This window comes from Lates calcarifer, linkage group LG11, assembly GCF_001640805.2.
Source record: "Lates calcarifer isolate ASB-BC8 linkage group LG11, TLL_Latcal_v3, whole genome shotgun sequence".
NCBI classification, from domain to species: domain Eukaryota; kingdom Metazoa; phylum Chordata; class Actinopteri; family Centropomidae; genus Lates; species Lates calcarifer.
In genome coordinates this window covers 4,888,902-4,916,319 of record NC_066843.1, presented here as the reverse complement: position 1 = coordinate 4,916,319, position 27,418 = coordinate 4,888,902, and the positions used below count along the sequence as shown (strand labels likewise).

Here is a 27,418-nt window from a genome sequence, read left to right as displayed (position 1 = left end):
TGATCTTCTCCCTGTACAGTCAAGCTGCTTTATTTTAGAGTTTAGTGAAAGTACAACAAAATAGCCCTAACATTTTACCACTTTATTTTCCACAAAGAAACATCTTTAAAATAGCGACAACAGCATTTAGTTTAGTGAATCAAAGTGACACAATTGGAGTTGATGAGAAAAATAGTGTTAAAATGAGCAAAAAAAAATCAGATTTGTGACTCTTTTTTTTCTTAAAATGCACTTGTGGTAGTAACGCTCCCACACACACATACACACACACACACACACACACACACCCCTTCACAATATCTCAGTCAGTGTCACAAAATCTCATTTCCAGCTCCTAATGTTTGGTTTGAACCATCATTCACCTAATCCCTTTTTAGCATTACTGTACATACAAGTTCTCCTCTCAGATATGGCGACAGGAAGGCAACCTCAGACTGTGCAGGTAGACAATTAGTCCTCATGTCCGCTCAGCAAACACCGTCTTTGAAAACAAGATTCATCCATAGACGTCCTGCTTCGACATGGTTCTCCTCACGCGTACTTTGCTCTCCTCACCATTCGGTGTACCGTCCTCTTATTAGAGCCATTTCAGGAAATTAATTCCTCTTTAATACCCAGGACTAGACAGCACTTCCGCTATCACGGCTTCCTCATGTCCAGAGAGTTAGTTCAATTTGCCATCATTTCAAAACAACACAAATATGTAAACAGCTTAGAAAATATGCACACAGGCAACAACAACAAAAAAAAAAAAAGAAAAAATCCAAAGCATTTGTTTCCACAGCGCCGTGTTTCTTTTTTTCTCACTCCTCTGCAGTGCAAAAAATGAAAATGTGAGGAAAAAACAACAACAAAAAACAATAAATAGACTTCCTCTGTTATATATTTCTGTGTTTATGTATATACATATATATATTTATAATTATGGGTCTCTACATGAGCACGCAGCTCTTGGCTCGGTCCTTCCTCATGGCCGGGGCCTGGTCCATTTGCTCAGTCCGACCTGGCAGGGGCGGCAGGGGGAGCTGTGAAACTCGTTTCAGGCCCCTGCGGGAACTGCTGCGTTTTAGCTGCGGCTTGTGCGGCCGCCTCACAGACGCCAGCGTGGTGATGTGAAACACATCTCGAACGCTGTTCTCTGAAACCTTGGAGGTGCACTCCACGTAGGCCACCGCCCCCATCTGTCGAGCTATCGTGCTTCCCTACAACACAAAGACAGGCAGAGTGAGAGATTATTAGCAAACAAGGAGACTTTATTTCAATAGCATTTTTTGAAAAACGGAAGTTACAAAGTGCCATACATGAAAAATAAAAGGGGAAAGGGGAGTCTACATGCAATATTTTATGAGCAGTGCCACAAAAACATAATCTTGCAACTCTTTCTATCTTCGCAAAGCATTTCTCTTGCGCTTGTCTTCCTTTTAGTGGTTTTCAGTGGTTTAGTATTTCACTTCTTTTCTAATAGAACTCCTGACCATGACACAACAACGTTTTCTCTCTTGAATCCTCAGGCTTTTAGTGGTTATGTTAGACATGAGTTAACTCCACATCAAGTGCTGTGGGAGCTCTTCACAAAGAAACAGACATTTTGTGATATGCACCCCATCCATCCCTCACTGTTCCTTGGCATGAGCAGGCACTACATCTCAACAGTGGAAGACTAAAATGTCCCTTGAAAGAGGCAGCAGTTCTCAGACAAAGATGCTGATCTAAACCGTAGACTGAATGTCAATGATCTAAACATGTCTGGAGACAAATGAAGCTCCTCCGTCTGAGGCATGAATAATGTAGATGCTCCGGAACAGAGCAGCTCAGAGCCCACTGGGCCAGTGTTGACATGGTCTATGCAGCTATTTAGAGAGGAGAGACTAAACTCTAACAGAACTCCTCCAGCACAAGAACTTACCCCTGAGTACTGTTACAATATACCCAGTTAATTGAGACTGTAAATTGTTTGCTTGCGATCAAATCAGAGACAAATTTAATTTTAAAATCCCTCAGCCCCTCTCTTCACTACAATACAGTGCAGCCTCGTCTCTTGTTTCACAGTCGGCCTTAAAACACGCATTCAGGCACGATCAACACATGCAAAGTTTTGTTAACAGATGAGGCAGGACTGCATTTCCCATGACCCTAAAATCCCATGCTCTCCAAGACAGAGAGAGCTTTTCATCCTCATTGGACAAAGTCTGATTTTTATCACAGCTGTGCACTGAGCCACATATAAGAGGCAATGAAGTCCTCATTAGGTGGAACGACAGATATAGATTCAGGGGGTGGTGGCGGCGGCGGGAGGAGGGGGCTGAGGTAGAGATTTTCGTGACAAGCGGAAAAGCTCGATCGGATCTCAGGCAGATTAGTGTGGAAATGTCTGGAGTTCACCCAGTGGTCACTCTCGGCCGCTACTCCTCGGCTGTGTTGGAATTCAATTTAAGATCAACAACAGGATAACAACACAGGCGATTGGATTAGACCACCAGAAATGTTTATTGTGCACAGCTTTGGCATCTGCTGTGTGACACACATTTTCCGGGCATCTTAAAACTCACTAACAGTAGCTGCCCCAGACAAAAATAGTGACTGAGGAGGAGCAAAACAATGGTGTAATGTAGGCCTGGCCACAAATGGTCCCCAGCTATTTTACATTAGCTCCATCTTTTGTTTATGTATCTTATTTACATGAACTGTCTGTTTTTCAGTTGCTGATTGAGAGGCTGCATGCTTTTAGCCTCTGGCGAGCTCTCAGACAGCAGCGAGCAAAAAAGAAAGAAAGAAAAGAAAAGGAAAAAAAGGCTCCTTTGTTCTGAGGGCTTTTGTGTGTTGGTGAAAAAGCCCCTCCACTTGTTGTATGTCCAACACGGGAGAGCACAAAATGAACACGCTGAAAGCTGATTAAAATTCACAGATTTACAGAACAGTTTATCATCCCCTCCCACTTCTCCCCCATCCCCTTGGCTTAGAGGTCATGGCGGCATGCGATAAAAAGGGCTCGCTCATTTATCAATGTCCTTTTTTTTTTTTTTTCCCTATTCATCCTGCATTTTGAAAATCCCTAAATCTGCATGAATATTTAATTTCAGGGAAAATATGTGTCCTTAGACGTAAACTCCACTCCACTCCACTCGTAAACCACCCGTGCCTCTTCCTCGGCCCTCGCCATTAAGCAACCTTACATCTGGTGTCAGCAAATTTCAGTCAAAATGCTAACCCCAGCAACATGTCCCCAAGGGGTTTCACACAGCTCTTATTCTGCGGTGGTTGATTGTGTTGCGTGAGCCTCCTCTCACACTCCCTTCCTACGGGACTTCAGCAATGCCACTGCTGATCCTAGATGGAAAAATCACATATTATCGCTGGATTGCTTTCTAATTTCTTTTCTGCATCCGTTGTTGTTTTCAAATCTTTCTGGGACACCTTCTGAGCCCCCTCTCTCATTATTTTTCCCAGCCCCCTTCTCCCCTCAGATATCCATCATGTGCTCATTCTTACCTGTTCATGGGTGACGGGGATGAGCCGCTGCTTGGACAGTTCCCTCAGGGTGTTGACATCTGTCCTCATGTCCAGTTTACAGCCCACCAGCACCACTTTGGCGTTGGGACAAAACTCTTGCGTCTCCCCTTGCCACTGTGAGGACATGAATCAAGAAAGAAATACATCACTGATTCTGACAAAATACAAGAGCCTGAGGGAGATTAATGCTTTCTTGATAAAACAACATTGCATCTACAGAATTCCTTGGATGAAATGAGTAGATGAGGTCCACTGTAAATTCAATATGTTTAAGTTTTTGACTGTTCATTGGACAAAAGAAGCTATTTGAAGACTTGGGCTCTGGAAGACTAAAACACAATAAACAATTACTTAATAAAGTTAAGTAATCAAAAAGAAAATGTTGAGATCTATTAAAAGCAATGGTAACTGGTTACCATGGTAACTATGTATAGTTACAGAAGAGCAGCAACTAAATTTAATTTCATAATCGATTATTATTATTAAAAACATTATTTAAAAAGTTATGAAAAATGCACATCATTTACTTCCTGAAGTGCAAGGTGAGGTGACCATGACTCCAGAACCAAAATATGTTGAATTTACTTTCACATAAGATGAAGAATAATCCAAAAAAGCTATAACACGGGAATGTTGTTGCTTTAAAAAGTTCAAATCAGTTTTCTGTCAAATGTCCAATTAATTTATTGGCTAATCATTCTGGCTTTAAGTAAAAGGCACATCTGCTCGTTGTGTCACTGTTTCATTACACAAGCGAAATAACCATATGAAAATATGACCGCTTTGTTCAGGTTCCGGCACAACATCACACAGCCCCCGTCAAGCAAATCTATTTCAGGTTCTGTACAGAAAAGGTTGAACAGTCTCCCTTCTAAAATCACCCTGAGATTAAATGTCACTTTTGAAACTCAGCTGAACCAACATAGTCGTCGCCCCCCCCATGACACAAATACACAACAGCAGCCGACAGCCCTGAAATATTCCACATGCCGTGTGCAGAATGTCAGGGTGTCCATTCATCGTTCAGGTTGAAAACAGCCTTTGACCTTTCAAGTCCATCCCTTTTCTGCCAATAACATCCAATCAAAAGCTTTGATTGTTTAACCCTCAGTCCTCCCCCAGCTGTCATCCAGAAACCTTGGTGACCTGCTTGTTTCTAGAGGTCAAGAGTCTAATTTGGGATGGTGATTGTGCAACAGGTTTTCCATGTGCCCCTGGGTTTCAGAGATTACCAGGGTGACAGCTACAGGTCAGGGGTCATGGCAACCCCCTGCCAAGGGATTCATGGGAAAACCAAAAGCTTGACTGCAGCTCTGCTTCCCCCTGTTGACAGAGTGCACTGGGGCTTGCAAGATATTTGTGGGTTAAAAAAAAAAGGTGTCTCGGGTTATATCTACAAAGTCTGCAGGAGAATTTTAGCAGCTCCCCTCGGACCACTAAACACGTCAACAGGCTGGCCATGGGAACTGTCTTTGGCCCACAAGGAGTGCAGTTCAAAGGCAAGTGCGTACACATGGCTTCAAGATGAGAGACCGCTAAAAGGCACAGGCCTGTTTTACATGACACACATGCACGCAAACAAAACCAATTAAGCAGGGTGTCTCTACACATATAATAGGTATTTCACAGTGTGTGGCACTAGGTCTGCCACCGGCTGTAAAAACACATCCATGGCCGCAACCTCGCCCGGCCAGTACCGCACTCAGCCACCACCCAATCTCAAATCCAGTTACAGAACATCTGAACTACCACCTTACAAATGTTAACTGTCCAACTATTCTGCATAATAGTCAGATTTAAAATTTTAAATGCCTTCAGAAAGGCAATTTCTAGGACTCTTGAACAGGCTCTGCAACAGCTCTTTGATATGGCTAGTGTGGCTAATTTGCGTATCTGATGTTCCTCGTGAACCCACCCGGCTGCAAAGCCTCTCTTCTCATTCTTCAGTCTGACCTTCCATTCCTCAGTGGGATGAGGGTCAAGTATCCATGGACATTTTGATGAGATAAAGGAATGGGAGGCTCTAACCTCTGTGCTGATTTGCTCTATTGTTGAGCCATGAAAATGCAAGCTGCTGGCACAGAGTGGATACAAGATGCTGATCAGGAAAAAACTGAATTTTTCCGGTTAAGTCTCCAGTGTCACAGCAGATATTAAATGCTGATCCAAAGTGTTGAGAGCAGGAGATGAAATAAAAAGCACTGACCTTCTTTATGACACTGTCCAAAGTCTCTGGGCGGCTGATGTCGAAACAGATGAGAACCGCGTCTGAATCAGGATACGCCAGCGGCCTCACATTGTCGTAATAAGAAGAACCTGTGGACACACAATAACATATGGCGTAAGGTTATGATATCTTCTGAGAAATTCTTGTGTGTACTTGTTTTTAACCTGATTTAACCCCATGAGAACATATGGCTTTTTGTCATTACCATACTGATATGACAGTCATTAATACATGGAGAGCTCATTAAAGCAGGATCTGTGACATGAACTTGGACATGCTGCAGCTAGAATATGCCTGTTCACACTGTGCAGATGCAAATGAGTCTCAATCTTAACAGTTGTGTGCACATATTTGAGTATCTCCGTCTCTTGGCCTTCCACACAGCTGTGTCCTCGTTTTATCACAGTGCTTCATGAGGAATGTCGAGGGGTTACTCAAAGAAGTGCACGCACACACACACACACACACTCTGCTCTGAAAAGTGAATTATAGGGGGTTGAGGACCGGAGGACTTGCACACAATCCATAATCATCTTGAAACGACAGCGAATGCCAGCACAAAGGCCAAACTAAAGGTTGAACCCCTTAATTCTCTTGACTCATCCCTCTTCCCATCTTTCTTGCAAATGGTCCTTGTTTTAAAATCTTTCATTTTCTCCTTGCTGTATGAGATTCACATGCGCTTGCACACTTCTTCCCGCTCTCGCTATTCATTTCTATACCTTGATCAAATTTGAAGGCAGAGTGGCGCCTCTGTACTTTCACAAGCCGCTCGGTTACACGGCTCCTGCTCCCTTACAGCTCTCATTAGGAGGCTTGTAAAAATATCTGGGCTCTCTGGGAAATGTGGCTGTGGCTGCGGCTGTGGGCATCCTCCCTCCTGCCTCCCCTCGTAGCTGGTTAGGGAACCTGAACTCTTTTCGATAGCAACAGTGTCCTGACTGTATAAATTTATAAACTTTGTGTCATGGAAACTCACAGGCTTGGTGATGTATCACCAAATTTTACACTTGCAATTGCTATAAATGTGCATCAATCTGTGAGTCACATTTTGTAGATGGATGCTGCACTCTTTAGTCTACAGTACATCTCCATTATTACGTTTGATCCCTTGGGGTCACACAAACTGATTATGATAATTATAGATTATCTTTGTACTTGCTGTTACCGTGCCTGGTACCAGATCTGACACAACAGGCAATCAGCCCGTTAAAGCTGCGTGCCTTTGTCTGCCAGGGTAAATGGAGTCTGCACAATGGTGCTACAGCCTGTTTTAGCATCACTATGTTCTCTTTGTTAATGATGGAATGAGACTATGACAATAGCTGCACGCGGCCCGTTGCCCCCATCATTCAGCTGGCAGTCCCATGGTGACCTGCTCCCTCTTCAATCAGAACAATGCAACAGGCTGCCTGTCACAGCATCACAGGCTGTATATTAAAGATTGATGGTTTCTGTGCCTCCACATGAGCAAAACAGTTTTGATTACATTCGGTTTCTCAGGGCTTCAGGGCTAACAAATATCCTGAATGCCTGTGCTGCCGTGTAAGAAAGATGTTTGAAAAAGGCATTGTTTGTACTTGCAGACTTCTTCTTTTCTCCTTTTATCGTGGCATATCAATGCGGTGCTGATGAGTTACCACCCTCTGCAGTCAACAGAAACATGTAGTCTGTTGTACCCTTGCTCAGGCATGTACTGTGTAACATAGATTGTGTAGGTTACAAGATCTGCTTACCACATACACCCTCTGCATTTACACAGCATTTGCTCTTTGAGACCTCCTCTAAGTCTGACACTGCACATGCTCTTTGAAACTTTTCAATCTTTATAGGATCTAATGACTCAAACTGTGGTAACACTGTTTTTTAAACATTGTTCTAAACAGCAAATCCTTCTGTAATGATGGGTTATGGGAAAATGGTGTTTGTGGGTATGCATCACATGGCCTGCAATTTCAACTGTAGCAGCCACCAAATTGCTGCACAGCCTGGCACTGTTCCTGAGGGCCTGATGCATGTGCATTCTTGTGCATCTGGACGCAAGAGAGAACACAAGATACAAACAATACAGGGACCCACTGATCAAATTGTTGCTCTCCGAGCAACTCTAGATGTCAAAAACTTCAAAAGGTCATACCTTTAAAGTTTGCAAAAGCCTAAAAGCAGTTTTGCTAAATCTTTAACATAAATACTTTTGACAGTATTGTTTTTCCACCTTCAAAAAAACACACACACACACACATATATAGTAACACTGCATTAGCGTACCTTAAGGAACATTATTAGGAATTTATAGTCCCCTACTAATGCTACTATTTTGTACTGGTGTTAAAGAAGGACTAACACTCCCACACACTCATACCCACACTTCCAAAAAAGCACAATCGCATGGACGCCAAATCCAACAGTCAGCAAAGCACACGCTGTACAACAGCAAGCTCTGATTGGTAGTGGTCACACATGAGGTGCTGTAGCTGCTGAAGTTGGTCTTTAGTATGTATCACAGTGCAGCAGACCTGTGCTGAGGTTAGAGCTGTAGAAGAAAAGAGACAGAGCATGTGGGGGTGGAGAGGGGACGGAAAAGATTTAATGACGCTGGGGCGAGGGCAAGGTGCAGAGGCATGTGATGATGAGAGAAGCAACTGGGGAATTAACGCGGAATCCAGATGAAGGTGAAGCGATGTCGAATGAAGGAAAGTTGAGACAATGGTGCTTGTTTGACTTAAAGAAGTAATTAGCGGCTGGAACGATGCTGTTGGGATCGATTTGTCAATCCCAAAGATCAAAATGATTGGCAGGTCACGGTCACGACAGACCTTGTCACAGCGCAGCAATTCAGAGCTCTTCTGCCCTGAGCGACGTGGAGGCTACCTCAGCACTTTTGCAAAGTCAGAAAAAAGTCCTCTGAGGGAGAGCGGAGGAGAAAAAGTGCTGCATTTAAAACAATCCAAGCAGGCACAAATAAAAGGCAATCACCATAACAATCAAGAACACGACGAGGAGGAAGAGGACAGGAATGGGAAAAAAGAGTTTTCTCCTGATTGTAAAATATATCACCTCTGTGTGTGAAATGCATTCGCCCCCCATACCAGCAAAGAGACATGACTAGAGATGAAAGAGGATGTAGCTGTGGAGAAGTGGAGGAGAGGGGGTGTGTAGTGGGTGTTTAGGTAGGTAATGAAAGCACTGGACTCGACAGGACAGATCAAATAAAGAGGTATGAGAGCTCTGGCTTGGCAATTGGTCGAGCTGGCCTGTGCCCATTCACTGTGAGGTGGAACAAAAGGTCAATTGAATTTCAGACAGAGGCAGGATGAGATGGATGGGGCAGGAGGGTGAGGGAGGGGAGCACAGCCTGGCAGGAACCACTAAAAACCATCATGCCTGGCAAGGAGCGGGACCCTGCCACGCCGTGCCAAGGACAGGCATAAAACACCCCTTACAAAACCTCCTAAAGCATTAGCATTAGCCTGATTTAGCACCGGCGATCTCTCATGGTGAAAAGTGGATTTCTGTCTTCATTTCCAGTGGCCTAATTAGAGCTAAGCCATGCTGCAGCGCCACGCAGGAGGCTCCGCCAAGCAGAGGTGACAGAGGTGGGAGGAAGGCGTTCCTCGCCAGCCGTCAGTCGGGCTTCTTCAAAGGCCAGAAATATCCCAGAGGATGTTGAGGCGGACAGAAACTTAGTGGAGCGCTAATGTACAGTAATAAGGCTTGAGGGTTTGTGGTATGACTTCATTTATGCCTCCTGTCCCCTGACACATCGACTCCTCCGTAGGGACAATCTGTCTGCAACATGACAGCTCTCTAGCTCCTCATTCAGACCCTCTTCCACTCTATTAGGACAAACAATGAAATCAACTTGAATGAAACACAAATGGTGCTGTTTGACAGAGGAGATTCTCAAGGAAACCTGTGAAATTGACTGTGCATCAGCATCTACACAGCCTCCCACTCTTCAGTGCATTAATCTGAACCATCGCAGCAGGAATTTTCTCTTTCTCTCTGTTTGTAGCATGCTCATTGCAGACACAGCTAAAACGCAAACCATTATGAGTGAGGGGAGAAGAATAGTCTTTGCCTCAAGGCTCTGTGATGTGTTCATGCACATATGGTAGGGAGTCAATAGCAACTAACAGCCTCATTAGGCCATATCGACACTATGAAAAACACTCGTGCACAAACAAAGGCAGGATACAACACCCTCTTAAATGTCACCGAATCACCAAATAAACGAAAACATTTAGTGTGACTGAGTTAGCCACAACCTTTCAGCACCACATACACTGCGTCTTTTTTCTCTCCTCTGCAGCTGTTTTCCTCTTGAAATCCACCTTCAAAGCAAAGGCAAAACATTTCAAGTTGGGGTGGCCGAGTATCGTAGCAACCTGGAGGGATGCAAATGGCTTCATTGTGAGACCCTGAAAGGAAGCAAGGAGGGAAGAGAGCAGGAGAGCGAGGGGATCGTCGAGGCTAATGACTGCGGTGCACTGACGATTAGAGGTGTCTAAAAGGAGGAGAAGAAGAGGGTTGGCGCACCATCTTTTCAGAGGCTCAGCAGACTTTTCATTGCTGAAGCTCCGGCCCTGTGTTTTGAACTTCCAAGGTTTCTCCTCAATCAGGGTGCTACTCAAAGAGAGATAAACAGAGGCTGCTGCCAAGACACCCTTTGAGAGGAGGTGGAGTAACTTTGACCCAGTGCACTGCTCTGCTGTTCAAGACAGCATATGTTTTGTTATGTGAATGTACTCCTGAACAAAACTCTTTTATAGTTCCACATCCAGAATCCAATACAGTTTACCACATATGGAGCCACTGACCTTCATCCAGTAGCAGCAACTGAGTGCACTCACTCTCCAGGTGGAAAAATCTCCCTGGGAGGTTGGCATAAAAGTAGAGTTGTACATACAGTAAACTGCAAGTGGGGACTTTTGGAATTTTGGATGATAATAATAATTATAAGAATTTTCATATTGTTCCAGGCAACCTTTGGTTTCCATTCATGTCCAAATGATACGAAATTCAATTAGCAGACTCTTGAAGCTTGTTTGAGTTGTGTAATCCGTCACAGTGAAGACAGAGTATGCATTCATTTTGGTCAGTATAGCATTGTCGTTGCTTGATAATGCTGTGTTGGTGCAGATTGATTAGCAATACCTCATTACAATAATGGGACATATATTAATGCAGATTTTATCTTCACTGTGATGGATTGTGCAACTCAGTGTAGGATCCAACGTTTTTGAAGCTTGCCGCTTGCCGGGGATTACAACTCAGGATATCTCAGCTGCTGTTGCTTCAATTTTGATCATTCTTTTTTAAAAAATCTGCTTTGTGCAAGTCCTCCTACTTTATGGATGAGCTGTACTAAATCATTGAGGAGCCCCTTTAAATTGGTAAAAAGAAAAATACAAACCCCTGGTATGGTACTAATTTTAGAACCTATCTTATTAGCTAGTCCTAGTGGGCTAGATAGGGAGGTAAAATACAACTCTATTGGGTATCACAATATAGCACAATTAAACATGAGCAAACAATGCAGTCTGCCAGATCAGCAGGTCACATGACTCAGTAATATGTTGCCACATACAGAAGGACAATGGAGAGCAGCTCAAGCACAAATATATTTATCCTGATATATGGAACACGGACAGGGCAGCAGTGCAGCATACATCCATGGATAATACAAAGATGTACTTTTTAGCTTCTTTGGATTAATATGGATTTTTGAGGTCCACTTCCATATTCCTCAAACCGTGAACCTATCATTCTTATTGAGATTGGACTTTTTCTTTAGTTAATCTGAGTGAAATCTGTCACAGAAAGCTTTCCAATGTTCAGTGTTTTTCATGATCCTCCAAAATGAGCACTAATGACACAAAGGTTACATGTCTGAAATATTAAACCTAGACTTTAGTATTGCAGTTGCAACTTTAAGATTTCACCATCGCATGTTGGCCAGATATAGTGCAGTATGTGGAAGCAAAAGACACATACACAGTCCATTTACAGCTTTGATATACTCAACACACACAGCCTTATATAAGGAGCTGGAGGCAGTGAATCTGAATGAAAAATCAGCTCAATCCAGTGAGACAAACATTAACAAGTCTGTAATGAAGCATCCTCAGCTGGCCTGCACTCTAGACTGGGGCTTATACAGTATCTTTGCTTGCTCAGTCTGACATATAGCCTATACAAGTGTATATACCACACACACACACACACACAGATAGAGCTGTTGATCTGTAATAGAGATGACTGTGTCAAGTTTTCAAAGGCATTAGCACGCAGTCGGGACAGTGGAGGTGACACTGGGTTAAATGGCCATTAACCTTCCATGTCTGCAGCCTTCACACAAGGGATATTGATCAAAGCTCCTGCACTTTTCCCTCTGGAGGAAGCGCAGCCTTTGAAGGGCGTCGAGTGCCGTCCACGGATCTGCTCTGAGCCCTGCTGCCGAGGAGTTAATGCCCGTGTCTGTCGCCCAATCGCAGGTTGAAAAGCAGGGCTGGCCATGGCGCTGACAGCACAGGCAGGGGGACAGAGCAGCATAACTGTCTGTCTGCTCACCCCCCCGGGGGGATGGAGATGGAGTAGTGTGTCCGCTTTCAGTTTCTCCTCAACCCCAGCCCCTCTTTTATAATCACACATATAGACACACACCCTCCCACTCCACGAGAAATAGCTGTGCATTTCATCTCCTGTTGTTTGATCTCTCTGTATGTCTAAGGCTCTGGTTCGTGCTGAGCTTTGCCTTTAAAGATCACTATGCTTCCCTTGTCACGCATTTCCTCTGTAGATCTATATATTCCCTGTCTTGCTATATCTTACTATATATTCCCTGTCTTGCTTAAAAAAAACACCAATCACCTAGTCTCTATTTTGATTTTCCCCTTCGAACTGTTTGAGAAATGACTTCAGATTTGGTGTGGCAGTCTGCATTTGTTGCTGACAATCTTAATTCCATGGAGATGTTCATGTGTTTAGATGTTATAATACAAACACTACCCGGCGTTTGTTTGTGTGAGGAAGTCAAGTAGCTGTGAACGACTGCTGCCTGCGTACAGGGACCACATGCAGAACCTGTTTTTATCTGTTTCTGTGTTTCCTCAAGCTCTGCGCCTCTCACACCAGAACCGTTGAGTCTGCTCAAAGCAGCAGCAGTACCAGCAGCAGACTGTTTGGACAAGATCCACCAAATAACACAGTTAAAAAAAACAGACAAGAGCCAGTTAAAGAACACCAGATGCTGACTTGAGGATTATTTGTTCTTTACACAACCTCTTTCACCGCTCAAACCAATCGGTGTAGGACCCCAGATGGTTTCGATATCCCCAACACAGACTGCAAGTCTTTTTTGCTTTATTTGTTTTTGTCTGGTTGCTCAACTTGAACATGTAAAAACAGAAGGATCTCGTGGGGGGGGGGAGACTATTTTTGTAAAAAGAAAGGAGGCTAGTTGGAATATTCAGTTTCACTCCTTAAAAGCTGATGTGTTGATCAGATTGGACAAAGGCCTTCAGGACCTCATCTGTCCTGCCCTGTGCAGGGAGGAGCACCTCCTTAAAGGGATATCTGGATAAACAGAGTGTATGTATGATATAAAATCAGATTACACAATCAAAATTGTGTTTTTCTGACCAAAGGAGAGCATCAGATTTGGCTTTCATTGCTGTAATGTGCAGTCTGCTCCGAAAAAGTCATGTTGATTTTTACTATAACCATATACCTAAATTAAAGACTTGTATATGATTACTATGTCTTCCAAACTATTCTGATAACATAAGACCATGTACAAACAGACATTAGTCCCCTCATTCATTTAAATGAGGCCACTCTGCCAATGCAAAGGGCTCAGGTAAAAAAAAAAAAAAACAAACTGCAGCGCCGTTCAACCAAAAAATTGAACTTGGCCGAACTTTTGCCAAAATGCAACACAGTATCATTGGAAAAAGCACTCCACTGGAAAATCAAATGCAAGCGAGGAGTCGTTCCTGGCACATTATACACACACAGATTCAACATGGATGCACCGGGTGGTGCCAAAATAAGGAATTTTCACATCGTAAACATAGTTGCTTAAATTAGCTCTCAATTAGGCAAACCTTTAAACTGATGGTGTGAAAATGTTTGGCTAAAACTGTTGTTTTTCTGAGCCAGCAGCTTGTTAACAGCGCCTCCATCTGGCGAGGATGCCAATACATGAAAACAACCTCAAGCTGCATTGAGTATTGTGTTTGTTTTACAGCAACATTTTCAACAGTCTTTGACAACTCGCCACATTGTATGAAGTTTACTGCCAACATTAAACACCCACTCTAATTCTTTGACCGAGTAGTGGTGATTGCCATGCCACAATGAATTCTGTTCTGAAAATCTCCCAGCCCTCAAAGACTCCCATCACCTCACATACACACACAATATTCAAATTTTATCTCTTTATATTCCTTTTCACCCGCATATCTTTCAATCTCATACTCTCTCCTTTTGAAACTTGTACTTGCTCGAGGATTTTCATTAAAACTTGTAATAACACTGACAGCAGCCTCTCTGTCCACCGCTGTCTGTCTGATATGAAAGAAACTGAGTGAGAAGTGGGAATATTCATGTGGTAGTTACACAGACATATGAAAGAAAAACTTGTGAGTGGAAAAGGACATCCTCTGCTCCAATGACTCCACTTCCTCCAGTGCATAACCATGCAAACACATCCCTATCATGATGCTATCTATCCCTCAACCCACTCTGCAACCCCCCAGGGAGCCTCCAGGGAGACATGGCACCACTTCAAGTGCAATTTCACTTCCACAAAAGCAGCGGTAGTGAGAAAGAGAACACATTGGATCTTGTTTATAAATAAAGTCATCCATAAATGATGGGATCTGTCGAGTGAGTGTGAGCGAGGTGCAGGTGGGGGGTGAAAGATGGAGGTGAAAGACGGCCTATCTGCCTGTATCCCCTTACGCTCGGATGAGTTGCAGACGGATGCTGAGAGGGTTTTGCTCCTGTGGAGGTGGGGGGCCAGTGGGACTGAGTGCTAGCTCTGGGAGCAGCAGAACCAGTCAGTGTGGCTGTTTGAAGTGGGCTGATCAAAGCTGGCAATGCATCGGGTTCTCTTGCACTCAGCAGAGGGAGTTGACCGGGAGAAAATACACAGAGCCACAGTTCCCTGGGTGGGTTTCCTGTCTGCCTGTATGACTGAGGCATTCACTGCTACTGCTGCTGCTGCTGCTGCTCAATAGGAACAAATACCTGGTTTAAAGTCAGGGTGGATTAGTTTGTGCCTCTTATCTTGTTAAAGTCAATTTTCCAAACACGTGAACAGTGCTAGGGTAACTTAATCTGTTACTTTAATCACATTATTGCTCCGAGTGACACAGTTGTTTTATTTTTTAAGTAATTACATTACAGTTACTTGCCGGCTGAAGATTGTGTTCCTTCGGTTATATATTGAACTTTGAATTGAATTTAAATTTAATTAAAACCTGCATGAATAGACCTACATAAGTATAATGATGAATCACCACATTCACTTTTTAACTGCAAAATTAGCAATGCCCAAACAGATTCACTCACAAAGTTAAGTGTTTTCAAATAGAGTTATCATTAGTTGTGTATTTAATCATTTAGAATGAAGAATGAGTTTCCTTCTATTTGAATATCTATTAGAGAAAATTATGTCGCCTTGGCTCACAGGCCAATGAGCCACTAAATAATGTAAATAAAGCACAAAATGGTAGAGAGAGCTAGATGCTTTGTCTTGTCTTGTGACTTTAAATTTACATAAAGAATGTAAGAGAAAACCACTGTAAAATGTAAGCTGTGTGCAGGTCAGATCTGTCTGGTTGTCAGCATTTATTCATTATAAAACAAAAAGATTGAATTTCAAGTAAGAGCAGTCCCTGCTCATGTGGTCAAGTCCATGTGCCCTTGAAGTAAGTCCATTTAGGAACAGTAACTTCCTGTGTCAGTGGATTTCTGTGCATCGTGCCATAGATCACGTTACTTCAGGTCAATGAAGACAAAGGTTGCACATTTAAAGCCAGCTCCCTCTGTTTCCTCATACAATAGACAAAAGCACTGCATTAAATCCCCAACAGGACTGTTTTATATCGCCATATGTATAAATAGTATTCAGCATGTAATAAGAGGGCTGCAGTGGTTTAAAAGGGTGACACAGTAGGCGTTTGTGTGTCTGCCTCCCCAAGGACCAGAGTGGGTCAGGTCCCAAGGGTGCCACCGACAAACCTTACTCACGGCACAAAGACTCGGAGGGTGGGGTAGTGGGTGGGGGTGAGAAAAGCACAGATGTACACTTCTCCTTCTGTCTACTCCTTCTGTCCCCTTTCCCAGTTTTCAATCCAGTGAACACTTGCTGCTCTTATAACATGTTCTAAGGGCAGCCCCCCCCCCAAACACACACACACACACAAACACCACCCCCAACCCCAATATGCCTCCCATGCTCTCCTCATGTCAACCCCTCGCTCCCCCAGAGTCTTTGCCCTATTGATCGAGGCAGATGCTGCTCTCTCCAGCCTCATTGTGCCAGTGCTCCAAACAACCAGCCCCCATTACGCTTCTGGTCAGCTGAGAAACAATAGGAGGGATCACAGGGTCAGAGCTGTTGGAATTCCCATACACTAACCCATTCAGTCACACACATGCCCACACACGTATACATGCACTCACACATATCCATCACATATGCACATTTTTACTTATTTATCTGGTGTATCCAGCTCTCTTTACTTTTCACTATACAATGCATTTTAAAACACTGGAGTCAGTTCATATATCTACATAATCAATATTTCCATAATAACAATGTATCAAAAGATAGTGTGAGAAACAAAATGTAAGGTCTCAGTTGTAGTGAAAGAACCACTTGAATCTGCAGCTCCCCTCCACTTAATGCTGGTTTATAGCTCATAAAAACATTGCTCCATAGCACTACTAGTGGTCAAAAACGCCACCATTTACCTTTAAGTTAAGCTATTTTTGAGGAATTAAAGCTTATTTAATTTTCCCTTGACTTCAATTCACAACATAAAATAGTTAAAACTGATCAATAAAATAATTATATATGTATATATCTCCTTGATATAAGTTAACATATGACGTTATGGTGTGAACATGCTAACTTGTGTTTTTGTCCCTTTGTGATTTAGCTAATGTTGCTTATTCCATTCAAGAATGAATCACAGTTACAGTTTAAAAGGTTAATACTGGAAGAAAAAAAATTGACAGATGGTGGCGTTGCTATGAAATGAATGTTGGCCAAAGTGAAGAAAAATATTGTGCATCACTTTTGTGCTTCCCTGCTATTATTTTCAGTGTTTTCTTATATCTGTCCCTTTGTGTTGCAGTCACCTTTTATGCTTGCCAACAAAGTCTTCATTTTATCCTTTTATTCTCTGTCAGTCATTATAATAGCTAAATTCTCCTCTGTTAGTGGCACGGCATAGCAAGGCTTAAGACAAGGCTTGTAATCTGAGTCAGAGGGAGCTCATCAAAAGCCTTAAGAACTCTTTTTCTTTACAACGTACCAAAAGGCTGCTTTTAATTCCGTCCAGTGAACGTTCAGTCCCTAATAACTTATCACGTTGATTATTCCAATGGCACATTAACTAAGTAAAAGCCGTATACAGGGTATCTGCGGTGTGCAGTGCTGTTCAGCAGTGGACATGCTATTTAAGCAAATTATACACTTTTGCCTGGTGCTTAGCAATAAGCTGACAGTACATGGAGGCTGAGATGTGCTGAAGAAATGTACTCATAGCTGTATCCATGGTCACATTTACAGGCTGCTCTGATAGAGATAAGAGATCACAAAGACTGGCGAGCTGTATTCTCTGAGGCCTCCCTGAAGTGCTTGTTTTATTGTTTATGGGCGGGTGGACATGTGGGCTGCTCGAGACGTTTTGTATCCATGTTAAAAACAGGCAGAATGGGGTGTGTGTGTGTGTGGGGGGGGGGGTTACATGTCTGCATGGTGCAGTGGGAGCAGGCTGTGCTCCTGTGTGTGAGTATAGGTGTCTGTGAGTGTGTGTGAGTGTTTCACTGTGTCACTGAGGAGAGCAGATATTCTGTGGTAATTACAGCCTGTGTGTTCCTGTCAGTGCGGCTGGACTGGCTTTCATGCAGCACTTCTGCCCACCCCCTGCTCAGCGTGGCCCCTGACTGCTGGTGACCTCAGCGTGGTGCTACAGCAGCCACCTTGGCTAATGGCTTATCAGGGATGGAAAAGAAAGAGGGGAGGATAAATAAATAGCACAGGGGGAAAGAAAAGTAACAATCCACCTCCAGAGAAGTTGCATTATGCTCTCCTGCACTTATTCTTCAGTTCCTGTTTCCTTAGTTTCTTCATCATCTCGTATAGCTGCAGCCGCATATGGGCAGCCATTTCCTTCTTCAGCTTGTTGACCCTTTGTGTAATAGTCTGAGAACAGGATTTGCCGGGTGCTGAGCTCCAGGGATGGAGCACAGCTGCTCGCCTGCTCAAGAACCAAGACATCCAGCCTAGCAGCTAGGACTGCCGGCTCTCCTCCAGACTTTCCATAATGTCACACAAACCCACTCAGAGAGTTAGGGTGCGTTCAAGTGCAGCACTGTGCACAAGAACATCATTATTCAAGACATTTAGAGCAGGAGACCATTGGCAAAGAGGAAAAGAAGGAGGCGGAAATACATACATCACAGAGGCGATTTGTTCTTGTAATGTCAAAATAATTATAGTTATTTATGATATAAAAAATGTATGCATTTGTATTTCTGCAGGTGCCATTTAAGTTAAATGCATTTATGTGTGACTGTGCTGCAATAATTAGTTTGGTTAGCTGTGAAATACATTTTAGTCAATGTTTGATGGAAAACATAAACATTTAAGCCAGCTCCTCAGTGGCTGCCAAGGTAAAACATTACATTTACATTTTAATTTATTTCTTATGTAGACTTGAAATGTATTTATTTGCATCTATTAGCAAGTAAAGGTGGTGCAGCCTGTCAGAGAGGCCGCAGGCTCATCCCAAACCTGATGCCAGGGAGTGAGAGTCACGTCAGGGGTCTGGACGTTATTCTCTGTGATTCTGCTGTCGAAGAATGGAGATTGGAAACTTACTTGGCACAAAGACACAAATTTATTTCCAGCCCTTGAAAAAAAATCCAACATGGCAGTCACAAGTCGAATGGCATTATTACAAACTGTACTCTGTGCTCAGTTGTTCTTGTGCTCACACTTCAGCCACCAAATTGAAAAGGGAAACTTCCATTAAATTTGAATAGCGGCTCACAAACACAAACACAGTACTTAATGTTACACCTGACATGCCTTTTCATGCTTCTACAATGCCAAACCTCAACTGTTCCAATCTTCCAAAATGTGCGGATAAGCTGCTTTCTCTCTTTTATATCATTGTAAACTGAGTATCTCTGGGCTGTCAGTCCGACAAAACAAGCAATCTGAAGACGTCTCTTTGAGCTCTAAGAAATTCAAATTGCCGTTTTTCACTATTTTATGACATTTTCCAGACAAATCGATAACTTGAAAAAATAATCTTCAAATTAATTGATACTGAATGTAAGCAGTTGTAGCCCTTTATAAGATTATGAACCAGTGGGTAAGGAATTACTTTCCAAACTTCTTCAGTGTATGTTTGTTTAATTACAGGGACAGAAACAGTTATTTTTAAGTTACAGTGTTTCACCAACCTTGCTCTTCTGTTTACTCATTACCCGAAACTGTCATGCAGGCGTTCTCCCCGAGTGCAGGGGGGGAAGGGGAATGGGAGAGTGCCTCCCAGCCGGCTATGCATCATCAAAACAGGTTTCATTTAGGCAGTTATTGCCCTGGGCTGGTTAGGCAAAGAGTAAGAACAACTTTTCAGGGCTTGTGGCTCGGCGCGTACATTCAGGCTTGTGAACAGCAGTTGAAAGGATGTCGTCATCCTCCCTTCAGGATGCTGACAGAAATAAACAAAAGGTATATTTACAGTCTGGTGAAATGTGCAGCTGCCTCTCACCTAAACAGTATCTCATTCTCAAACTGGAAATTGTTCAGAGGAAAGTGACGGAGAATGAGAACGTGGGGTTTTAATCATTTAACGCTGAGTCTGATGTTACAGTACTGATTCAGAGAGGCCAAACAGACCAAGAGCGAGAGCCAAGAGCTGATAGTGTTATCTCCTGTGATCAACATGCTGGCCACTCAGATCAAATCAGATCTCATAGAACGTTCTGAGCATCCTACGGCTCCAGTGGGCTTTAGGTTTGAGGGTAGTGGAGGGGGGTTCTGTTGATTTTATTTCTTCTCTGTGTTGTGGTTGTAGTTCACTCATTCTCTATTAAAGATTAATCAAGCGGAAAGTGTCGAGGAACAGAGAGCCCACTGAACTCAGCGTGTTTTTACAGGCCTCTGGATACCCTGCTGGTCCAGTGCGCTGAGAATGCAGAGTTTAAAGAGCATAAAGACACCAGGAATGTTGGGAAGTCTGTGCGAGAGCAGGGAGACAGCCAGACTGTGACTCTGAGTGACTGCTGGCGCTGGGAGTGGTGTTACACACTTGCAGTGTCTTGTTATCGCCTCTCAAGTCAAAAACAATAGCAACTCTGACTGTGAAAACACAAGGCAACTTTGTCATAAGAAATGAGTCACCAAAAAAAACATTAAAGAGGTCTGTGACAGAGGAAGACTCAATAGAAAAAAGGGCTCTGAAATTCGTGTGAGAGGTAATTCAATTTAAGAATTTCTCAGTTATAATATGTGACATTTTTCAAACAAATAAATATTTTTCAGCTTTCTATAACTGATAGTGCGGCAAAACAGCGCTTCAAACTGTAGCCAGTTCATGAAAGCTTTTATATTTATTGTGAACAGCCAGTGTCAAGCAGGTCTGTTGCAGGAAAAATCCTTCACTGCACAGCAAGTGATGCGTTTCATGTTCTCAGCAGCAAAAACAGCACTTTGTTTGGAAATAAATAGAGAAAGAGCCGGGTGGTTAAAGCAGGAAGCAATAGCCAACGTCGCTTATCAGACAAAGAAACTGAAATTCCATCCAAAGAACTTCTCCGGGATGAAAAGTGATGGGCACGCGGTTTGAATGACAAGTGGTTTCTGGGGAAGTACAGTGCAAAAACGTCCACAGCATGAGAGATTAGCACAAAGATGTCAGCGATAGAAGAAAGAAAAACAAGATTCCTGCGGATTGCCACTTGAAAGCACACTCTAGCATGACTAAACAGAATGTAAGAGTTCCAGTTTTCATGTGAGAATCAGGTCAGGCATTAGAGAAGCAGCAGAGAGGAGAAACAGAGAGAGACCTGAGAGCACTGCTGTAGGAACTTTGGGGAAACCCGGCCTGTCATGACTTGGACTTGTAAGAAACAGAGCGCACACACCTCTTAGTGGGTTAATAGTCTGAGTCCAAGGCTGGAGGGAATCTTTCCCAGGCACCCTTACCATATTGGGAAGAGAGGAAGAGTGCCTTAATGCCTCAGGCTCAGTAAAAACCCAGACTGGCTGACTACCAATGGGCCCCATGAGCGTTGTAATCGCTAATGGCCTTTAGACAAGTTATCACCAGGCTACACTGACATTTCGACCACTTGGGTTGCTTTAAAAGTCAGTTAAGACACAGATATACACAATGCTGAAACAGACTACATCACCTATCACTATGTGGCTGCTCATTGCAGACAGATGCAGATGCATGCAGTGGTTCCTCTCGTTTCAATTCCATTCAATCACTTTCTAATTGACTTAACTCTCCAGATGGTTTGGACTGAACGCAGGGCAGAATACAAAGCACAGCCCAAAGTTGCCCCCTGGTTCCCAGAAGGCCGTAAGACCTCCCTGTTTCTGTTTAACGCTTCTTAAAATAACTCTCTCATCCAGGGAATGCAACTCGAACACACACGTGCGTGAACATACAGATTTACGCTCAGTAATGACCTCAATTAGATAAACACCTCACCCCTGTTCTCGCCCATCCTGCAAGGACTAGACCTCGCGGAGCAACCGGAATTAATGAGACCAAATTAATCAATGGTCGACTTCCATGCTGCAACAACGAATGCTGGGAGTGATTTTTTTTTTTCCAATGGCAATACGCATCTAAACATGCCGGAGAAATGTGAACCAGGCGAGACACAGGCTGTTTAAATAGCCTCGCCTCGGATAGCGATCAATAATGCTTTGTGAACGGAGCCAGACCACAGCAGGCAGACTTCACCAGCAATTAAAAGGGAGACAATACTTTATGTGAAGAGGCTGAAAGCTCAGTTGTCAGAAAAAAAAAACAGCTGTATATTCGGGGTGGAATGGCTTGTGGCTTGGGAAGAGCAAGTGGAGCATTGACTGATGCAAATGTCAAGTTGAAATGAAACTCCTAGTGCTCTGTAGCTGTGCCACCAGAAAGTAGCACAGTGAAATTCATTTGCACATTCTCTGAAAATGGAAGCTCGGTGACACAGCGGCTGCTGTTGGTCGTGGATGGTTTTGTTAATGGCACAGTGGATAAGAAGAGGAAAGCTCTGTCTGCATTGCTTCTCATTTGGCACACAACAACTGTTCCATTCTGGACTCTCCCGTTCTCTGTTCCCCTCAAAGGTCAGCACTGTCAAGATGGTTTGCAAGTGGCCCACAGAGTGATTTCACGGGTCAGATTTGACCAAGGTTCAACTCTATGCCCAAGCATGTCACACATCGACTTCACATCCACGGGTAAATCCACTGATGGCAGCAATTCCTCTGAAATAAACTGATTTCTTTCTGAAATCTCTCTGTTATAAGCGATGGCCTGAACGAGCCCTAAGAGCCTGGTGCTGAACTGGTGCTGCTCCTGCTAGGATACATGAAAGAAGAAAAAAAACATAGCAAGAAAGGGGAGCTGAAAGAGGAGAGGGGGGAGCAATAAAAAAAATCAGATTCTAAAAGAGGAACGATGGGAGATATGCTATTTTCTTCAGATGAAAGCCTTTTTCATCTAAGTGTGAGCCAATTATTTTTCTTGTTGAGAGAAAATATGAACATCTGTGTTTGCTGTGAATCAGTGAATAATGCCACACCACACAAGGACCTCTGAGCACACACACACTCACACTCACAGTAGCACACACGCACATGCACATTTTTGCCCTGTGGGTTGGGTGACGTCATGTTTGTTTGTGGGGTAGGCGGCTCCTGGCTTAAGATTAAAGGCTAACTCTGCCAAAGGTGGTTTAGGGTTTTAAAGATGGACAGAGGCGCAGCATTCCCACTGCATCATTAGGCTCTTACAGACAAGAGATAAGGAACTCCTCTATGTTGTGGCCCCGAGCCCCGGAGGACCCCGACCTCTGACTGACAAGCTCAAGCTGATTTACTCTCCTGGGTCGACACGAGGGCCAAGGAAAAACAACATTCTTTCACTAACTGACCATGTGAAATAAAAATACTCCCATCATCTCTCCCAGAAGATAGTTTTAGGTTTGGGAATGTTTATGGTCAAAGAAGGAATTCCCCCTGGGAGGATCCCATATTCAGTCCTCTGACTGGTCAGCCATGTCACCGGCCGGATAGCTGGCAGGAGCCTCTGGCCTGAGATGATGAGATGCAGAATAACTCAGAGCAGTAAATCCATCCGTGCTGACAAGACTGGGATAAAAGTGGAGCATGGATTTCTACGCAGGAGTCTCACTGATGATACTTGCTGCCTGGTAGCCAAGACCACTTCCCCAGCGAGACACACATTCATATACTGAGTCCCAAACACACAAAAGATCATTGACTAGATACAGTATGGATGATTTGTCTTCATCTGATGCCACAACACAGCTGACATGACGTCACCAGCAGTTCTTATTAAGACGTTGACATTTTTATTGCCCCACAAATTTTATTCATGGAGGAAAAGCCCCTGAACCAGTCACTAAAACTCTCAGCTGAAACCTTAATGAATGAATTTCTTTCAGGGTTCAGGCAGGAAGGAGTGGTGTCCAGCTGTGTAAACTCTGGAAACTCTTTTTTCGTTAATAATTCTTCAACAAATGACTAAATAAAATTTGCACGCAAAGGAAAGAAACCTTAATATCAGCGTCTGCTTCTCTGAATGTGCAACCGAGGAGGAATCTTCATGGCATTAGCACACAGCAGCACATCTCATATCTGGCCCAATACATTTGTCAGTTCCCGGATCAAGACACTTAAACAGTTAGGGCAGTTACTGTTCCCTTCGGGCACATCCTGTCTGAATTATCCACGCCCTCACCCCCACTCTCTTTCCCCACGCAGTCGCCTGACCCTGGCCAGAGCATGGGAAGAGCCAGCCACACACAGTGGACAGCACAGGATGGAATGCAAACACAAGACACAGGGAGACATGGCTGGCACCGAAGTTTCTAGCAAAGACAACAATCATAAAGAGCAGATGCCCCAAGCTAAAAAAAAAAAAATCTGAGGCTGGCTAGGTCAAAGCAATTTGTCAAAGAGATGACTGCTGGAAAAGTTGGAGAGCGAACTGTTGGAGGCAGCAGCCCCCTCCACGGTCGCAGCCAGGGACAGGCACCGTGGCAGCAGGGGCTGGGGGAGTGGATTGATTTGATGTCAGCCTCACAGAGACGGTGCAGACAGAGATGTGAAATTGTCTTACCTGACGTATCCCACATGTTCAGCTCAATCCGCTGCTTGTCTATCTCAAAACTGGCTGTGTAGTTTTCGAACACCGTGGGCACGTAGTTCTGAAAATGAGGGATTTATTTTAGTGATCCAATTAAGAGGGACAAGATAAGCCTGTGTTTACACAGCCACAGGCTTCAGAAGAGTAAACTAGTGGGAATATCATATTTGATATAAAGCAGCTGACAAATCAAATACTGGCAGACACATTTCACAGCAAAGCTAGTGCTGTAAATCCCTTCTGAGGATATTAGAGAAACACAGTGATATTGTAGCACATGAAGACAACGCCTTAAAGTTTTATAGGCAGCACTGCAGACAGTAAAAGTCCATTTAGGTATCACAGACTGTTGTTGTGATTTTACAGGCATTCATTATAGTTTCCTCTCCACCAGCTCTCTCTCTCTCTCTCTCTCTCTCTCTCTCTCTCTCTCTCTCTCTCTCTTGTTTTTACATTTCTGTCTTTAAGCAGGTGTATGTAACCTGCTGAACAAGTGCTGCTGAAGTTGAGCTGCCAGAGATTACATTTTAATAGCAGGGCTCGTCACTCATTCACAAACTATATCTCCCTCCTCTACAGAATAAAAACACTAAGTTTTGGCAGACCCACCTCTGGATAGCAGTCCTTGGCAAAAACGTGCAACAGTGCCGTCTTCCCACATTGCGTGTCCCCGACCACCACAATCTTACAGCGGCTGCCTAGACTGTCCATGGTTTGTCCGTCAGAGGTGTGTTCTTGACGCGGGGATGAATTTCATCCAGCATCCGACACGAGACGCGGCGGGATCGAAGACTGGAGAGAAAAATGAGCAAATACATGCGCCGACCCGGTGCGCTTTATATATACATATATATATATATATTTATTTATATATATCCAGCTCCTCCTGTCCGACGCGCAGCGCAGCACCTCCGCTCTCTCTGTCAGAGAGTGTGAGACTACTCTGATACCAAAACCACAGTCAGGACGCGCACAGCCCTCCCTGGAAACTCCGGTACTTTGATTACTGGCCACGCCTTCCTAATATTCATGTCTGAGTCACATCGGTCACATTTAACAGGAAATAAAGCGTCCGTGGGACGAATTCTTCAGAGTGACCCTATCTTCTTTGTTTGTGGCATCTGTAAAATATGCCCATAATGTTAGTAACAACATCAGCGGGACTCAGAGAGTTAATGGAGGCAATTCAGCCTCCTGTTCTAACCTTGTAATATCCCTGTTTCTCAGCATGATAGCTCCTTGCATGGGGAGTTTGAGCAGAAGATTGTTATTGAGTTCCTGCTGTAATCACTTTATAGGGAACATGCAGATGCTTCTTAACCGTTGTAATCACACAAATAATTTCTATTATTATTTCTATCTTAATTCTATTACATTTCTTTTTCTTTTTTTTTACCTGCTGGCCAACAACAATTCAGTTCGTCTTCACGCACAGTTTAGGCCTTGTTTGTACTTTTGCCCTTACGTTTCTATTAGTGTTTGTGTGGAGAGCGCAGAGACAAACAGCTCAGAAATGTCTGGTCATGGGAGCAGTTTCAAACGCACTGAAACCAGTTCCTGTGTAGATTTCTTGTTCACATCAGTCACTTCAGCCCCTGCAGCTTTGATTTATTCAATAAAAAAATGCCACAGTGACACAGTCACGCTTTCTTTAACGACCAGGTTGTGAGGTAATTACTCCAATCTTGCTGTGATAAATTGTTCTGCAGGGGGACTGGTAGGTAAACCTTTTTCCATTCATCTCTCAATTTGCAAAACTGAACTCTTAATATAATAGAAATCTTCATATCAAGATAACAGAAGGCTGATTATCTTTAAATAGAAATGTTTGTAAATTGTATATGTTTTGATTAATTATTTGTTAACAGTGGCTGCTGTCTGATTAATAACCACTGAGTGTAAAGGCCTTTTTTCTTATTACTGTTGGGGAAACAGCATAAATACTCTGCACATTACGCCTCTTGATTTAGTGCCAACATAACTTCTTAATGGGGATCCAATAAATGCAGCGCGCCAACATAAAATAGTCCATCAAATTAAGTAGTTCGAGGTGACTGGGTTGTCTTTATGGGTCTCGTCGCCTTGAATTTCGCTGATATTCCTTGGAGGTGCCCCACTGACAGAGCAGTTATTGGTTTTGTGAATGAGATAATTGAATGATGCGGTACCACGTGCCAGGACAGGTCAACATTGTTGAGTCATCTTTTCTCCCCTGAAGACCAACACTGCCTCCCTCTGGAGACAAATGGTATTATTTAAAGTACAAACAATCAGTCATAAACATGTTCAGTACACAATAACAACAACACAGTTCACCTGCAAAAGTGTTAAAATATAATGCTCTTTTCATACCTCTGGGAGCTGTAGTTTGTGGTGTTGTTGGATTGTTTGAAGTGTTGGTTATTTTTATCTCCTTTAGGGAGATTACAGCCTGTGTGCTGAGCCATTATGGACTCAATTCGCACTCAGATGAAACATGTCCTGTGGAGGTTCAGGATAACAAACTGGTCTCAAGATAAACATTTTTTTGGGAAATATTTACAAATAAACTGCGTAACCGTAGCTTCAATAGTGTCACATACAACCACATTTTGAATTATTCAGATTTGCCTCAGGAGTACCACACAGTTTTATGTATTGTCTCATCTAATGTGAAATGTGTATGACTCTGGGTGAGCTCTGTGCAGAGAATTTGAACAGGAGAATATCTTGGCATGTAAAGAGCAAAGAGCAAATTTACACAACATGAGATATTATATAGATATTATGATGGAGGATTATATGTGCAGCATGGAATTGGGAACTTTCCTTGTTTGTATATAGGAGTGTAAAGTCATGGAAGTCCTGGCTGCTGTTTTGATCATCAAACCCTCTGACTCTTGTTATGTTTATTAGGGGACAGGTCTCAGTCATGGTGGCTATGCTTCCAGTCTCTAGAATTATTTTGATGAGTAAGAAAACAGCTAAGGCTCCTGGTTTGTTGCAGTGGCGCAGACTGCATCCTGTGAAACTGTGTTAAGTAGAT

The 27,418-nt window shown here is 43.3% G+C and overlaps 1 protein-coding gene across 1 annotated transcript; it reads right to left on the bottom strand.

The window, feature by feature from the left end:
• Positions 1-25,359, bottom strand: rnd2 (Rho family GTPase 2). Its single transcript, XM_018660589.2, has 5 exons — positions 25,003-25,359; positions 24,367-24,454; positions 5,717-5,826; positions 3,490-3,624; positions 1-1,202 (listed from the first exon to the last, which is right to left on the bottom strand). The coding sequence occupies exons 1-5, from the start codon at positions 25,102-25,104 to the stop codon at positions 933-935; spliced, it is 705 nt and encodes a 234-aa protein (XP_018516105.1). The 5' UTR covers positions 25,105-25,359; the 3' UTR covers positions 1-932.
• Positions 25,360-27,418: the final 2,059 nt, after the last annotated feature.

Coding starts and splice junctions, on each gene's coding strand:
- rnd2 (XM_018660589.2), bottom strand. CDS start 25,104: ATGGACAGTCTAGGCAGCCGCTGTAAGATTGTGGTGGTCGGGGACACG. Junction 24,455..25,002: donor CCAAGGACTGCTATCCAGAG/GTGGGTCTGCCA, acceptor CCTCATTTTCAG/AACTACGTGCCCACGGTGTT. Junction 5,827..24,366: donor GAACATGTGGGATACGTCAG/GTAAGACAATTT, acceptor GTGTGTCCACAG/GTTCTTCTTATTACGACAAT.